At 46.5% G+C, this 17878-nt stretch overlaps 1 protein-coding gene across 3 annotated transcripts in view; it reads right to left on the reverse strand.

The window, feature by feature from the left end:
* Nucleotides 1-10415: 10415 nt before the first annotated feature.
* The window catches only part of RASSF3 (Ras association domain family member 3), a 67780-nt gene continuing 60317 nt past the window's right edge, over nt 10416-17878 (reverse strand). The window contains exons 1-3 of one of the 3 annotated variants that reach the window (XM_032420524.1): nt 16930-17768; nt 16383-16492; nt 10416-13815 (exon numbers count right to left, since the gene is read on the reverse strand). In XM_032420524.1, coding sequence (XP_032276415.1) covers nt 13666-13815; nt 16383-16492; nt 16930-17248 — 579 coding nt within the window. In that variant the 5' untranslated portion in view covers nt 17249-17768 and the 3' untranslated portion in view covers nt 10416-13665. Of the gene's footprint in view, nt 13816-16382; nt 16493-16929; nt 17769-17878 lie in introns of those variants that run through there. The other 2 variants (XM_032420523.1, XM_032420525.1) reach the window with 2 other exon arrangements.

Here is a 17878-nt window from a genome sequence, read left to right on the forward strand (position 1 = left end):
CATCACTCACCTAGGACTCGAGACGGGCCTTTCCTCCTGGGTGCTGTAGTCTCTACCTAGAAAACCCTCCTGTACATGCTGACTGACCGATGGCTTTGAATGAGCTCCATGGAGAAAAATGATAAATCTTTATGCATTTACAGCTTTGCAGGAAAAAAAGTCTTATCCTGGCAGACTCTAAATTAGATAAAACTAAGCTTAACTTCCAGGGTGCTTTCCCTTGATGTCCACTCATGTGATGCACTGCCCTAAACAAAGAAGGACTTTAGACAGGGGTTGACAGACCTGTTCTTCAAGGGATGTCTCTGTCACAACTACTTACCTCTCCTACTTAGTGGTTATGTTTGGTAAATTTTATTTACCAAAACAGGCCAGAATTTGCCAATCCCTGACCTAGATGGTTGCCTTGTATCTTACAAATTATGAAAACCAGGTAGAAAAACAAGATGTCAGAGGACCCCCGTAAAGTTGCCAGATCACTATCAAAAAAAAAATTTGAGGGGCAACTGGCTGGCTCAGTGGTAGAGCATGCAACTCTTGATCTTGGGGTTGTGAGTTCGAGCTCCACATTGGGTAGAGAAATTACTTAAAATCTTAAAAAAAGTCCAAACAGAAGTATATTTTTATATACTTTCCTAATGCTTAGGTAAATTCCAAAAATGTAACTTGAGTGTATCACAAGGTGAATCCAATGAAAAAGAACATTTCTTTGTATAGACAAAGTAAGGCTAAGTACAGACTCTACCAGATCGCTTTTTTAAGATTTTTTCATTTAAGTAATCTCAGGGTCGTGAGATCAAGCCCCACATCGGGCTCCACACTATATAGGGAGTCTAACTGAGATTCATTCCCCCTCCCCCTGCTCATGTATGCACACACACTCTCTTTCCCCCTCTAAAATAAATAAATCTTAAAAAAATATATTCTCTTAACCAGCAGGTCTGACTGATGCTGATAGGATTGAGAGATTCAAAGGATGCTTGTAATTAGTATTTATTGTGATAGAAGACCTCTGCAGAATAGGTTTTTTCCTTCAGCTGAATTTATTCAAGCTCACAAAGCTAATTAGAGAATAAGGATTTCAAAGAAGATCTGGCTTGAAAGCCATCTTCCTGTTAAACTGTGCTGTCTCTGATCTAAGAAGGATTTTTCCCTCCTCCATTATACATGTGAGTGCCTACACAGCCTGGCAGTGAGCTTGGTCATGAAATGGATTACTGTTCCTGACATCTAGGACAGCATATAGACTTTTCAGAGAAAAACTTCCGAACAAGAATACTCTGTCCAGCGAAGTTACTCAGAATTGAAGGAGAAAGAGTTTTCCAGACAAGCAAAAGCTAAGAGTTCATCACCACTAAACTGGCCTTTCAAGAAATGTGAAAGGGACTTTAAGCCAAAAAGGATGCTAATTATTAGCAACAAAATATAGGAAAGTATAAATCTCACTGGTAAGTATAAAGGTAGTGGATTAATCTCAAAAGTAGTATAAGATTAAAAGGTAAAAGTAATAAAAGTATAATAAGGGATACACAAGATAAAAGATGTAAAATGTGACATCAAGAACATTAAAGTGGCGGGGGGAGGTAAAAATGTGTTCAAACTTACCTACTTAACAGAGACTGGTAGAAATAGAAGTTACCTGTAAGCCTCATAGTAACCACCACACAGAATCCAGTAGTAAATACACATACCACTACAGAAAGTCCCCAAACTACAAAGGAAGAAAGCAAGAAGAAACAGGAGCTACAAAACAGCCAGAAAATAACAAATGGCAGTAAAAATAATAAAGAATGTTAAAAATGGCAATAAGTACATACCTATCAATAATTACTTTAAATGTAAATGAGCTGGGGCGCCTGGGTGGCTCAGTCAGTTGAGTGTCCAACTCAATCTCAGCTCAGGTCTTGATCTCAGGGTCATGAGTTCAAACCGCATGTTGAACCCCCCCCCACACCCAGTGTGGAGCCTACTTTAAAAAAAAAATAAAAATTCTCCAATCACAGAAAACACAAGAACCGTCTACATGCTGCCTACAAGGGACTCACTTCAACTGTAAGGGTACACACAACTAAAGTGAATGGATGAAAAATTTGGATAGTCCATGGAAAGGGGCCAAAAGCAAGCAGGGGCAACTATACATAGACAAAATGGGCTTTGAAACAAAAGCTAATAAATAAAGCAGGACATTACATAATGGTAAAGGGGTCAATCCAACAAGAGGATGTAATGTTTCTAAACATTTCTGTAACATTTATGCACCCAACATAGGAGCATCTTAAATATATAAAGCAAATATTAACAGACTGCAAAAAAAAGGGCGGTGGGGGCGTCTTGTCCCTACTACCTGGATTTACAAGGCAACTAATTTCAGACGAAGAAGGGGAGGTGCCCCTACCATGCAAGGGGTTTCCTATCCCATTCCACAGCATGGCTGTTAGAAAAGGAGCCAAAACAGCTCCTCTCTTCACACCTCGTTATTTCCAGAACAGCTGTGGTAAGCCAGCAACCAAGGTAACTGTGATACTGTGTGACTTCAGAGGCCAGATCATGAGAGACCTGACTGCTTCTCCTTTCTCGGGTAACTCTGGAGGAGACCTGCTGCCGTATTATGCGGTCCTATTCTAACCAAGCAGTCCTATGGTTAGGTAGGTGTCTGTGGTGAGGATCCGAGGCTTCCTGCAAATGACCAGCCCCCACCTGCCAGCCAGCCATGTGAGCAAGCCAGCTCAGAAGCAGATCCTCCAGCCCCCGTCAAGACTTAGGGTGCTGGCCAGGCTGCAGTCTTCTGAACTACAATCTCCCGAAGAGAAGCCCAAGCCAGAACCATCCAGCTAAGCTGCTTCCCAAACTCCTGACCCACAGAAACCATGTGATATAATAAATGTTTAAGCTGATTTTGAAGTAATTTGTTACACAGCAATATAGGACTAATATAATGACAAAACTAGTTTACCAAGAAAACTTGAGGCGAGCCTTTTGCCAAAACCTATTCAACTGTAGGTACCCCAAACAGGGCAGAGCTGTGTAGTGGTAGCAGCTCACCTTATTTCCAAAGTGGGCAAGAGTTTTACGTGTATTATATACATGAAGAATATAAATAAACACTGGCTCCCAGCTATGGTTCCAAAACCAAGTAGAAGCTTCTTTGTTGGAATGGTTGCTTAGATGTTCTCAGCACATGTTGGAAGATACTTTAATGGACTCTTGGCTGGCAGGCTCCAGTCCATACCCTGTCTTCTCTCCGGTGCGGCTCCGTACCTCACCGATCACAGAGGCTGGCGAGGGGGCAGCCGTGCTGCGCGGGGAGCGAACGGCTCTTTCCACTGCTGCAGCACGTGCACGTCTGGACTTGGTTTGGGAAGCCCCCTGCTGTCCAAAACAAGATCACTCCCGACTCCCTGGCTTCGTCCCGATGCTAGCCAAGTAGCTCAGAAGCGCGATGCACGCTGTTCCTGCTTAAGTCCGAGGACTGGCTCCTTTGCACACGTTTCTTCCCCCGAAGCCCCATCCACCAGCACCTCCCAGATCGGGTGAGCAGCAGCTTCATTAGGCCAGAGACCAACATGACAACTGGGATTCTTGTAGCAAACCCTGTCATCTGTCACGGTAGCCTTCAACCTTTGGCTCTGCCTTTACGGATGCTCCCACGGAAAATGAAGCCTGGGGTACCAAGTCTGGTCCTCAGTGCAGCGCCGGAAAACAAAAACGAGGCCTCAGGCATTCCGCCCTGTGCGGTGCCGCGGGAGGCCCTAGCGAAGCTCCGCCAGGGCTGAACACTGCGTGGCTTCACGGTCAGCCTGCAGAAGAACACCTGCCTGTCTCAAAGCTGCCCACCGGCTGTTTCCAGACAGGACTATGAAGCGCTAAGCCCTGCAGATGTTGTGCCCTGCAGCTGGGAGAGCTACAAAGTGAGCTGCAGATATGGTCCAGTCCCCAAGGAGATTCCTATTGGCGGGGGGGGGGGGGGGGGGGGGAAGCATTCGCATGCCCAACCACACTGCCTAGAAACAAGGGTGAAGGCCCCAGGCTGCGCCTACGTGTGGCCCTCTGGTCTGGGTATCTCAGCATCACTCCCACCTGTCTCAGTGGCGGGACAGCACAGGTATCCCTAGTCCCAGCTGCCCTGAGCATTGTGACTCAATTTTGTCCAGGAAGACAACACTCTGCCACTGTATTCATGGGGAGTGTAAGGGAAGGCACTGGAAGTTGATTTATTGGTCTGCCAATCGCCCTGGAATCTTGAGTGTTTTTGCTTAGTTTTGCTTTAAACTGTTGCCTTTCCTAAGCAAGGGTTTAAAAAAACAAAACAAAACAAAAAGTGTTTCTGCTTGGGAAAATGTCCCTTCTGGAAACTGCATTCTAGGTGATGCCTCTAGATGAATTTTAGTGTCAACAGGAGAAGTAAGCATCTCAGCCAAGTGGTAAAGCGGCCACTAATTAACACCACTTTAGGAACAAGAACTTGGGAAATACCACCACCTTACAGGATACTGGGCTCTACAGTGGACAAAGTACCTTCACATTCGTCACTGTACTTGGTCCTCACATCAGCCCTGGGAGGTAAGCAAACAAGTGACGCTCTCTCCACCTCACAGGGGAAAACAGTTTGTTCCAGAGCAGGTGCCATCGTAAATGTTAACTCTGCCCTTGCCGAAGGTGAACTCTTAACTTAGAGACAGTTATTTAGCCCTCAAGTTCTTCTCTCATAATGGAGGAAAAACAGCAAGAGTGTCGCTGATACAACATACTGCCAAATGGACTTCAGGAACCAGTCCCCACTGTGTAGACAATGTTCACGCAAGTTACGGAATCTGCGAGGCAACTCCTCCTGATCCTTCACTTCCAGAAGGAAGCCTTCTCCAACCTTGTAAACGCTCATAATACTCTGCACTTTCCCATCACAACACTTACCAGTGTGTATTCCACGTGGACTCTGGTTTCCATGAAGTGAGGGGCCATGAGGTTCTTTCCCAACATAATCCACCCAGTACCTAACAGCTTCAGGGCAATTTGTAGATACATGCTGAATGAACACTTCGTGTTCTACTCAAGTTTCTTTTTCTGCAAAGAACAGAACTAATATAAAGTGAAAGGTTAAAAAAACAAACAGGTGGCTATAAGAACACATATCACAGAATCCAACAGTAAATCACATTGATTCATTTTTCTTTTTGGAACTTGTTTTCAGTAAGCTCTACATCCAACGTGGGGTTTGAACTCACAACCCCAAGATCAAGAGTCGTATGTTCTAGAGCCAGCCAGGTGCCCCAGATTGACTCACTTTTCAAATATAATTTAATTCCAAGCTGTTGACTGGGAAAGGAAAAAAGGGAGGGAGTCAGGGAGGAGGAAGGAAGGAAGGAGGGGGGAATAGAGGGAGAGAGAGGGATGGCAGTGGGAGTAGGGAGGGAGGGAAGGAACCTTAATCATAATTCATTTTAATAAGCGTAAACTCTACCGTACCTCCAATAATATGAAAGTAAATTTAAATGGTGTTAGAATATCATTGATCGTAAGCATTAAATTGACATACAGATCATCGCTGAGGAACCGAGATGCTGGCAACAGTAGCAACACTGGCACTTGTCACTTGGCAGGCATTGCAGAAACTAGGCTGAATTAGGAATGTGTAGAATTTTTTTTTTTGGCACACAGTAACAGTAATTTTTAAGCAACCATTTCAACGCAAGGACCTAAACTATGAACCTCCCGAGTACATGTGTACAATCCGTGGTGATGTCACCTCTCTTACTCCTGATACTGGTAACTGGCACCTGCGCTTTCTCTCCTGAGCAGTCCGGTCAGAGGATTGTTAATTCTGCTCAGCTTCTCGAAGAACCGGCTTTTGCTTTCATTGGTTTTCTGTTCTCTATTTCATTAAGTACCACTCTTTAGTACTTCCTTTCACCTGCTTACTTTAGGTTTGCTTTTCTTCTTCCAGTTCTTAGAGTGGAAGCTGAGATCTATTTGGGCCCTTTCATCTTTCCTAACAGACATTTAGTGCTATAAATTTCCATTTCTATCCTTGATCCCATTGTGGAAATGGGCACATCAGTACAGAGCGCATGTAGACACAGAGGATTCTTTACTGAGGGAAGAGGGGAACCCGAGCATGTGACAGCTACAATATGCCCGGTAGGTTCTGAATTCACTCTCCATTTCGCAGAGGCCACAGAGCCTCTCCCTTGCTCCCCTCTGCCCCGTTCTCCTGCTTTCTCTGCACTCTCTCCCCCCCACTAACACAAGGCCCTCGAGGTCTAGGAGTACCCATTGCTGATTCACTACAATTCCTGTGCTGCTTTACTTTAAAATTTTGAGGAAGTCTAACTGAGCAGCAGCCTGCATCAGTCTGAGATCCAACCAGCCGTGGGCAGGGGCACAGGGTCATGCTGCATGTAAAACTCCCTTCCAGGGCTAAGGACTGCAGGTCAGGGAGCCTCTGCAGACTAGCCATTACTCTCAGTGTAAAATTAATTTGGTTAAACAGATACCATGTGATTTCACATGTGTGGAATCTAAAAAAATAAATGGCAGAAACAGATCCATAAATACAGAGAGCTGACATTTGCCAGAGGGGAGGAAGATGGGGGTGGGTTGGGCAAAACGGGTGAAGGGGAGCGGGAGATACAGGCTTCCAGTTTGGGAATGAATAGGTCCGGGGAGAAAAGAGACAGCACAGGGAATACAGTTACTGGTACTCTAGTGGCATCCTATGGTGACGGACGGGAGCTATGCTCGTGCTGAGCACAGTGGAATGTAGAGAGTTGTTGGATCACTATGTTGCGCACCTGAAACTAATGTAACAGTGTGTCAACTACAGTAAAAAATGGTGTTTTTTAAAAAGCATGAGAGGGATGCCTGTTGCCCACGCATGTATCTCTTCAGCCTCTGAAACCCTCTGAAGATGATCTGCAGTTAGTATTTGAACAAGTACGGGGCGCTGGTTAAAATGGCAGATTCTCCAAACCCCGTACTGAAGATACAGATTCAGCTTTGGGGTGGGACGCAGAAAAATCTGCCTTTTTAAAATTACTACCTCCAGGGATGCGGAGAAAGGGGAACCCCCTTACACTGGTGGTGGGAATACAAGCTGGTGCATCCACTCTGGAAAGCAGTATGGAGGTTCCTCCAAAACTTAAAAATAGAGCTACCCTATGACCCAGCAATTGCACTACTGGGTATTTACCCCAAGGATACAAATGCAGGGATCCGAAGGGGTACGTGCACCCCAATGTTTATAGCAGCAACGCCCACAATAGCCAAACTGTGGAAAGAGCCCAGATGTCCATCAACAGATGAATGGATAAAGAAGATGTGCTATATATATACAATGGAATATTATGCAGCCATCAAAAGGAATGAAATCTTGCCATTTGCAACGATGTGGATAGAACTAGAGTATTATGCTAAGCGAAGTCAGTCAGAGAATTATCATATGATCTCACTCATATGTGGAATTTAAGAAACAAGACAGAGGATCATAGGGAAAGGGAGGGAAAAATAAAACAAGGCGAAATCAGAGACGGAGACAAACCATAAGAGACTCTTAATCATAGGAAACAAACTGAGGGTTGCTGGAGAAGAGGTGTGTGGGGGGATGGGGTAACTGGGTGATGGGCACGAAGGAGGGAATGTGATGTAATGAGCACTGGGTGTTATATAGGACTGCTGATTCACTGACCTCTACCTCTGAAACTAATAATACAGTGTATGTTAATTGAATTTAAATTAAAAATTTTTTAAATAAAATAAAATTAGCACCTCCAGTATGTCTGGAGGCAGTCCGTGACTAGCACGGGAACCTCATTTTGTTTTGAAAGCTCTTCCAACAGATCTTGAACTGCCCCTTCCCAAGCACCAGCTTCGTAAGAAGTACTTTCCGTGAGACCTACTGTGCCTCCACTCCATTGCCTTCAGTACAAAAGAACAAAGTTGTATCAAGCAAGCTGGGGACAGTGGGCCCAGGGTGACACAGGGAACAGAAACTTTGTTCCTGGCCTCACTCACCCCTACACCCTAGCTGGTTGTCTTCCTTGAAGCGCATCCCCAACACACAAACTCCCAATTAGAAAGTTTACCCAGAAGAAAGGCAATGGAACTTGGACCGTCCTGAAGTCCCCGATTACGGGGCCGCCCATGTATTCTCCGACAAGGGTCTGTTATTGATAAGGCATTAGATGGTACGCCCGACTACCTAGAAGTCACTGACTCTGAACACATTCCTTGAGAGGTAACACGTGCAAGAACAAACATTTGAAGTTTGTCATTTTGAAAAAAATCTGAAGACCCCATTTACAGCTCAGTATAACATATTGGAGTTTAAGCCAAAGCCTTCCTACCAGCAATAGTAATAATTCAAGGATTCTAGTGTGCTGCTCCAGAATTCCTAAAATTTAAGCAAATCTTACTGCACTTGAAAATCAGAAAGCCCTCGGGGCGCCTGTGTGGTGGCTCAGTCAGTTAAGCTTCCAACTCTTGGTTTCAGCTCAGGTCATGGTCTCGGGGCCATAAGAGCGAGCCCTGGGTCAAGCTCTGCACTCAGCAGAGTCTGCTTGAGACTCTCTCGCTCCCTCTGCCCCCACCTCTCTCTAAAAAAAAAAAATAATAATAATAATAAAAGAAAGAGAGAGAGAAAAGAAAATCAGAAAGCCCTTGAGAGCAAAGCCTCCTGGCACTCTACTTCAGAGAAAGGGAACTGCACAGGATTTCATTAATCCCTCTTGCCAATTAAGGGTGGCAAAAACAAGGGAAGGTTGCAAACACCCCCCAATCTGGACTACTTAAGAGCCAGATGCATTAAAGGTAAGACTCATTTAGAAAGACTGAAAGGAACTATTCTGGTTAAAGTAACTCCCTTCCAAAAAACAAAGCCAAAACCCCAAATGCTTGTGAAGTACACAAAGAGCCCTGAGTGTTCTGCTGTTTGTGTGTAAACATGTAAAAATGCCAATATTCACATTTCCAAGAGGGGAAGGAGAGAGGCGCTTTTGGGGTTCAGCTGCTGCCAAGTCCTGCCTCAGCCAAACACGAGTCACATGTGTCTTTGGAAATTGTTATTTAAGATCAAAAGGGTCTGTCCTCTACCCTGCCATTCTCACCTTGCAGGATTATAGGGAAAGGTCTGCCAAAAAAACAAAATGAAACCAAAAAGCACCAACCAAAAAAAAAAGCACCGCTGCCGATGACATTTCATCTGAAAGTTATTTAATGCTGCCCACCCCCCTCCGGCTACCCATTTCCTCCCCTAATCCTCGTACAAAGCTGCTCTTTCGCACACCTAATTACGCACGCGGTTATTCACACCAGACAAGTGTGCGCTTTAAAGACTTTCAATACTTGGTCTCCTGTGTTCCTCTGGAGAGGCTCATCCTTGATGGGGGAGGAAAGCTCCAGCCTTGGCAACCGGGAACTTTGAATTCTCCCTGAAGCTACTCTTCCTTCGGGTGGTTCCAAGGAATTCTCGTATTAACTGCAGTGAGAACACTGGCGTGGCTAGCGGCCCTGTCAGTCTCTCCCGCACAACAGAACCTGCAGAATGAAAATACAGGTAGATGGTTCACTACTACGTACCTTACAATCACTTCAATGGGGTGCTAAATGAACAACACAAAAGGTTGACAGAGCACTCAGACATCAAAGCTGTCCATTTCCCACAAATCCCAGCTGCACCCAGAGGTTTGCTTTCAGATGAGCTGCCCATTACTGGTAACAGAAGGGGCTTTTCATTGGCACTTGAACTGGAGAACTGGACAGAGCTTCCAGGGGAGCTCCGCGGCCAGGACCTGGCTCAGCTGCTCTCTCAGAGTGGCCGCGGGCAAGCTGCGGGACCTCAGTGCGCTTCCTCATCTGTAAAATGGGGATGCTGACATACCTACCTCATGGGCGAGAAAATGAGTTAATACATATTAAGGTTTTTAGAGTAATGCTCGGCACATTGTGAACACTTTGAATTTGCTATTATAGTATAGAGACCCCCCCCTTTTTTTTTAAGATTTTACTTATTTGGGAGAGAGTGTGAGAGAGCAGGCATTGGGGGAGGGGCAGAAGGAGAGGGAGAAGCAGACTCCCCGCTGAGTAGGGATGTGGGGCTCGATCCCAGAACCCTGAGATCATGACCTGAAGGCAGATGCTTAACCAACTGAGCCACCCAGATGCCCCTCCCCTTTCTTTCTAACACAGAAGGCAGGCAGGATACCATTCTTGAGGATTTTGCAAAATACAAAAATTTGAACAAGTTATCAATCAGTGACAAATTTTGACAAAAAGCCTAGGGCAGGAAGCTAACTCCCTTTAAGGGATAAAAATTCCAAAAACCTCCCCCTGCACCTTGGGTAGTAACCCGGGCTGAACTCCCAAACTAGAGTCCATTGGATATTTCATAAAAGAGATCTATACAAAACCATCATCTTCTATCGTAATACTTTCACTTCTAAAACAGCTATGGTACTTGCAATGTTCTCCCCTCACCCGTGGGTACAGCTTTGCTATTTCACCACCGCCCCTAGGGGGCAGTGCAGCAGTAAAAGCGCTTGCCTAGAGCCGGCACGGAGGTGGGCGCACAGCCTATACCCAATCACCGCTGCTGGCCCCCAAACACTCCCCATTCCCACCAACCCGCGTGGGACAGTCATGCTGACCAAAAAATATACTTTAACGTTGCAAGTGGTCTGTTTCAAGGACAGGAGACTTAAAAGCAGGAAGGGAAGGTGCAGGGAGAGGATTCTGAAAGCACGGGTGATCCCCTCCTGTTTTGGTAGGGGCCACAGGGCGTCCACTTTAAATTAACTCTTTGTTCACGTGCTTTATACACTTTTGAATGCATGTATATTTCACAGTTAAAACAATTGTTTTAGGAATGTATGGTATGGGCAGACCTCAGCTAGGGTTTTCTTCCCCAGGCGATAAGACAAAGGAAAAGCAACATTTGGGAGAACAAATGTGCCCCACTCAAACCTAGTAAATCACTGCGTTCCAGCACGTGTCCTCATGGGTCTGCAAAAGCAGCTCGTCCCACTCCTGTGACCTTTTACCTGGCATATTATCATAAATAAAAACACATGAACAAACACCAACTAATAATTTCAACTTTTAATAATGGAAACAATTTGCCATTCCAGAAACAACTGCAGGGAAGAAAAATCTTCCCTATAAAAATAAACTCATCAAAATTATAAATATTATAACTTTTTTACTTCTGCGATTCAAAATGCCCCCCTGCAATACCGCCTCCTTCATTTTAACAACATTCCGGTACCATCACATACTGAGGAGAAAACAGTATTACAGCAAAGCTTAGTTTCATTTAACCTAAGAATTAGTACAATGATTTTTAAAAATCTTTGGCCATCGTGGCCTTTCTTCTTTTATGCATGAAAAATGCTGCTGCAGGAACCAGTGTTTGGGAGAGAACGTCAGTATTCCAAGAACTAAGTACTGACAGAATTTCAATACAGCAAGTTTTCCAAATTGCAACTCGTAGTGCGCACGACAGCGAGCGAGGTGCTGGGTACTACAGAGAAGGACGCCTATTTTAGACAATCTACTTCAAGTAAAAAAAAAAAAAAAAAAAAATTCACAGATAACCATCAGCTACTACTTTAGGTTCTAACAGTGTCTTATTCTGAGAAACAAATGCTTCACAAAATATAAGCTTACTGGGTGGGCAATTAAAAGACCAGGTGGCTGATAACAGTATACTCAAACCCAAGCCACAGTCTGAACAGTAAAACCAGTATAAAAATCATGAAGGCATTCCCTGAACAATAAAGGTAAAGTATTGGATGACAACGTCACTAAAACCTCATCGATGCACTAAAAAGAAGTTACATGCAAAATTAAACAAGATGTGCCATACATATTTTATAGCTAGTTCTACTTTTTTTTTCCCCCAACTCTCCTTAAAAAGCTTAGGAAGATAGGATTGTCTCAGTAACCAGTAACCGTGCACAGCAGATCACCGCGGACACCTGCCTCCAACAAGATGGGTGCTCTCTGAAAAGTCAGAAGTGCCACCAAGAGGGGAACAGAAATGCAATTTTTAAAAGGCACAGTTCACTTAAGAGGCAAAGAAATGAAGCACCTTGGAATTTCAAAAAGAATCCATTAGGTGTCACCAAAGTGTTGACAATTCCTTGGGAATTTATAAACAAAATATTATCTAGACTAAAAATAGATCATAAGGCCCCTTCAGAAGCACAGCACAGCTTTCCTATTGTTTTCGGATTGACTGCTGCAAAAAATGAGGTTATTTAACCTGCTTTAAGGAAGGCTTCTATTGCACATGCCTTTCTTTGGTTGGTAGGAACATGCACTTTTGTTAAAGCATTTCCAGAAAGAACCCCTCTTGTGTGGTCAGCTCATGGGCGGCGGGGCGGGGGCGGGAGAGTCCTCCCTTTCTGGCCACCCTCCTCCTCAGAGTCAAGTACTCCTTTTGGAAGGAGGATCTGATGGCCCTGGGTCTATAATCCACATCCCCATTCTACCTTATATAAAAACAGACTGCAATTTGTAAGAGAAAGGCAGAGGGAGAAGAGGGGAGAGTGGAGGTGGAAAAGGGGAAGGGGAGGAAAAAGGGAAAACAGGTAAAGAAGGGGAGTGATTGTCACAAAAGTAGGCAGTGAGCTCTCTACCTGACAAATCTCCCAGCTAACAGGAAAACTGCCACCCCCTACCCAGTCTCCTTTCCACTCAGAAGACAGCCGGGCTGGGGGAGACCAGGGCCGTAACGTAACAGGAGTTAGCCATCGGTCATCGCCCCACTGCCCGGAGAAGCCAACCCCCCGCCTTGGGGGTGGGGGGAGCACGGGGACCAGTCCCCAGAGAGGGCAGCCCCCGCAGCAGGACCCCCACGCCACCCCCCCATCTGGGCCTGCGAGGTCCACCTGCCGGGACTTCCCAGTTCCTCCCTTTGGTCTAGCTCCTACTTGCTCTGGCTCTGTTCCCACATCTTACTCCAGCAAATCAGTCAATACCACAATGGGTTTAACATCTCAAAACCGAATGCTTTCACGTGGTCTATAACCAAATACACCTTTCTCCCCGACCATCAACCCCTCACCCAAACCACATTCCCGCAGAGCTCCCCACTTCCACTGGTGCCTTCCTCCACACTTGCTCTTCACGTTCTCTGTCCAACTCCTAACCAAACCCTTCACAAATGCCCCCGAGTTCCTAGCTTCCGGTGCCTTTCAATTCACATGGATCGCTTCTGACATTTAAAAACAAAACAAAAAATGGACAGGTAGTTTCAACATAGGACAAGTATTCAGATAGATTCCTTGTTAAGCTTTTTAAAAAAAAATCATTTGCACATCCTTAAGCTTAACTTCATCAACACATAATTAACTAAAACAAAGTAAGGAATAAAAATAAACCAAACAAAACCCAGAGTCATGCTTCCAAGCCGTCTAGATTGCTCCAGATGAGAGCACAGATTCACAGCTTGCCGAGGTGACCCCGCACGGCTGTTAGACCGAGCGGCAGAATCCCGGACAGAAGAGGCCGAAGGCGCGGGACGCTGCGTGACCAGGTGGCGGGAACTAGATCTCGGGATCAAGGGCGGAGACCCCAGCATCTCGGGGCACGAAGCCAGCCCTCCAACGGGACGCCGGCTGCCGGCTCGGACGCAGCTCCGCGCCTCTCCTTCCTGAGCCAGGGAGCCGGCGCCTAGCCGGGCTTCCACACCTCACTGAGGGCCTCCTCCAGCTTCTGTCGGTAGGCCGCGTAGCGCCGCCTCAGGCTCTGCAGCTGCTCGTCTTCCTCCTTGTCCAAGATGCGCAAGAAATTCTGTAGTTCTGGAAGGCTGAAGGCTTCCCACTGCGCGAGGACACAAGAAGAAAAATGCCAGGTGCTGAAGTCAGAATGCAGGCATGCTGACCGGGAGCACGTGGGGGGGCGCCCCGCCCCCCCCCCCCCCCCCAGGGCACCCAGGCCCACCCTCACCTCTGCCTGCCTCCCGCAGCTCCCCACGGCAGCTCTCACTGGGGCCAAAGACCTCAGGGCCCCGGGCGCACTAGACACCTTCACTGCTGACCTGGCCCCTCTCCATCGGACCCCTGAGCGTCAGAGCCCACTGCCCTCGCCCTCTCCCGGCCGCCACCTTTCACCTCCCACGGTCTTAGCAGCTCCTAAGCAGCTCTCCAACTGGCCTGCTCTTCTCTACTACCTCTGCTGCCCCCTATGTATTCACCATCCTCTTCTCCAGCCCCGGGAGAACCTCACCCTTCTCCGTGACCTCCTCACTCCACTCTTGTGTTCCATCCGTTCCCCCAGCAGCCAGGCTGAATACGAATACTCTTCCTAAAATGCAAATCTAGGCATGCCCCTCCCCTGCTAGAATCCTTCAGTGGCTTCCCCTGGTTGTTCCTGCTAAGTCTGAAAGACCCTGACCCCTCTGGCTCCCCTCGTTCTCACACTGTCCCACCCATTACATTACCACGTTCTCCACTATGCCTGGCAAACTCCTACTCAACCTTCAAGTCTCAGCTTAAACGCCACTTCCTCAAAGAAGTCTTCCATGATTTCCTTCCTCCCTTCCTTCCCACCCAGGACGATGTCTATTAGAAGCTCTCACTGAGCAATGGTAGCCCTGATCACAAAAGATTTAAACAGTCGGACAGTTATTTGCTCAGCATCCCCCTCACCTACACTTGCCCTACACTGCAGCTGCTGTGCTTCTATCTGGGCTCTGAGTGGTCCCCCCACCGCACCTGGTAACCTAGTCGGCACAAAGTAAACATCTGTGCGGTTTAAGAAAAATTTTTTAATTGATCAGTAAAGGTCAAGAAAGGTACTTGACATCACCAGGGAGGGTTTTTGTTTGTTTGTTTTTCAAACGACACATCCTCCCCTTCCAAAAGGGGGCCCTGGGTCCTGGGCTGAGAATCACTGCCTTAAACAGGAACAATTTCTTTCTTTCTTTCTTTTTTTTCCTAAAGATTTATTTGTTAGAGAGAGAGCGTGAGCGTGCACAACCACACAAGCAGAGGGTGAGGGAGAGGTAGAGAATCCCAAGCAGACTCCCGCTGAGTGTGGAGCACTGAGCCCTATGCCCACCGGGCTCAATCTCACAACCCAGAAACCATGACCTGAGCCGAAATCAAGAGTCGGACGCTCAACGGACTGAGCCCCCAGGTGCCCCAGGAACAATTTCTGAAGGGAAGTCCCGGGGTGTGGGGAGGGAAAAGACCAGAGATAACCTAACACAAGTAGAAAAGATGGAATAAAACCACCAAGTAGGCACAATGGTAGAAGGCTTTCTGGAGAACTCTGCCCTGGTTATTAAGGAAAATAAGAAACATGGAATAGGAGAAAAAAACTTTTTACATCAGAATGTTCCGTTAATTAAAACAGCCCTGTCTTCCTAAAACTCCCCCAATCAAGCTCCAACTTACAGATAAACAATTTACAAGGCATGTTTATGTATATTTTTAATTTGTGACTCAAAATCACCTTTTAATAAAGTCTTTAGTCCCACTTTACAGAATTCAAAACTGAGGGCTGAAAAGACTGGAAGATTTACCCAAGGTCATACTCCTAAGCTAACAAGAGGACCAGCAGGAAGCAGAGTACTAGTTTCCTAACTTTTAACCTGAAACTATTCTCACTGCATCACACAATGTTTTACACAGACAATTCATGCCATTTCCTGTCTGGGCAGAAGACAAAGACCCCGGGCTTGCAAGATTTACTCAAGCGTCGTTTTAAAGCTGGCGTTTGATCTAGAAGGACAGTACAAAGTGCGTTTTTCCTTCAACTGAACTGGCCTAAATTCAGTCCTCCCTGGAGAGAAAATGGCAAATGATGCATATACAAACATAATTTCTAAATCACTTTGCCAAGAGGAAAAAAAAGATTCTAGAAAGTTATAGATCTTTCGTGGTAAAGAAACTGCACTTTTTTTTTTTTCTGACATTTCATTTTTTGATTGCATTTCCTTTTATTTCTCTTTAAACAAAAGAGCCTGGAGATGTTAGCAGCAAACATATGGAGAGTATCGACTTTCATAGTTTAGCTGGATTAGGGTAATTTGGGAGGCAGGAGTGAAAAGGGCTCTTTGGGTGGGAGGGAGATCTCTTACTTGGGCTCTTCCCACCTCTGAAAATTACAAACCAAGAGAATACTTAAAAATATATATGTATATTGATATATATATACATATCAGTCATAGGCTAACTTTGGGTTCATTTCTGTCAATTCAAAAACACCTGTCCTCCAGACCAGCTCCCCCACCCCCCCAAGAGATACAGACAGACAGCTGGACGGGCACACGCTGGTTCTCTCTCCTCCCGCCCACCCCCTGGCGGGAATAAAGTCACTAGATTTGAGCAGTAAAACGGCGAGGTGCTCTCTACAGTGTAAAGCAAGAAAGAACAATCACTTACCTCTCCGATTTCGTGTTCACGAAGAACAAAACTCAGTGTGTCTGTTCTGGGCCCAGCCACCAAACGCAGGTAGAGTGGATGCTCGCGGTCTGAGAGCTTACAGGCGTAGACTGCGTAAGCAAACAGGCAGCCCGTTGGAGTATTTCGTCGTCCCCCGGACCGTACGCCCCGCTTTCCAGCCCCTCCTCCAGATCAAGGCAACAGCCCCCCTCACCCAGCCACCGAGTCACCGTCCTCCTGCCCCTCTCACCGTGAACAGCCTGCGGCGAAATGAAATCTACGCTACCTCTGTTCTAACTGCACAAATACACACTGTGCCTCGATTACAAAGGAAATAATCCTCCAGAATGAATCTAAATGGGCATTAGTTAGTCCCAAGATGGGCCTGTAATTCATTCTGCTCCTCCTTTCAGAAAGCAAGAAAGTACACTTACAAAAGCATCTGCAACCCCTTTAAGAACAGTAAAAATATACCATGCAAAGGACACAAAATCAGAGCGAATCTGTCTATAGATTAACTTAGGATTGTGAGCGGCTACAAACAAACCAAGCAGTCCGAAGGCGGGCTCGGCTGGCGGCAGACACAGCTGTGTGTGTCTCCTGTGAGCGAGACAGACACACGCACACGCACACACACACGCACGCACGCACGCACGGTCCCAGCACCGCCTGCCGCAATGAATGTGTCTGCCGGCCCACGACGCTATCACCGTCCGCCCGCGCAGCTCCAGCCCAGCGGGCAGGCACCGAAGCATCGTAGGTACTGGTTTCCCTGGAGATGGAAACCCCACGCTGCTGAGCCCAGGGCCTCCTGAGGGTAGGAACCTTGGCCTGTCCCTCTTTGTATTCCGCAGGGCCCAGCCCATGGTTTGGGCTCAAAAAAATGTATGCACGCTCAGCAACTAGCTGCGTTTCAGCCCCAAACAACTGAAGGGTATTTCTAGCATGTCCAGTTACTCTATCCTCCTCCGCTGCTGCTGTGGGCTCTACCCTCAACGGTTTAAGTAGCTGACCGCCCACACAGCTATACTATTTTCAAATGAGCACTTGGTGACTCACTGAATCACGGTCGTCCACCCCTGGTCATCAATTGCTGCTCCAGCACCTGACTACCGTATTCAGTTTCACGCAGTTACTTAATACCCTCTTCCTACCCGCTGAATGTGGGTATTAAGTTCACACAGGCAGACCGCAGAGGAGAATGCCATCCACCCACTGTATGTGCCTCTGGGGGGCTGGGGGGGCCACATGCACCAGGGTCATAGCTAGTGAGGCGAGCTCAGGAAACACAAGACACCGGTAAGTCTGAAACGTGCAGTAACACATACGTGCCTCCCTGTCCTCCAAGTCTCCGAGGACGCGAGTCCCCCAAACCACCCCACGTGCGGACACACACCAAATGTGGAATGTGCTAATGAAACCGTCAAGCACAGAGGCATCCTTTTCTGTTCTGAAGAACATTAAAATTAAGGCTTAAAAAAAAAAAAAATTCAGAA

This window comes from Phoca vitulina, unplaced genomic scaffold (assembly GCF_004348235.1).
Source record: "Phoca vitulina isolate PV1807 unplaced genomic scaffold, GSC_HSeal_1.0 scaffold23, whole genome shotgun sequence".
NCBI lineage: Eukaryota > Metazoa > Chordata > Mammalia > Carnivora > Phocidae > Phoca > Phoca vitulina.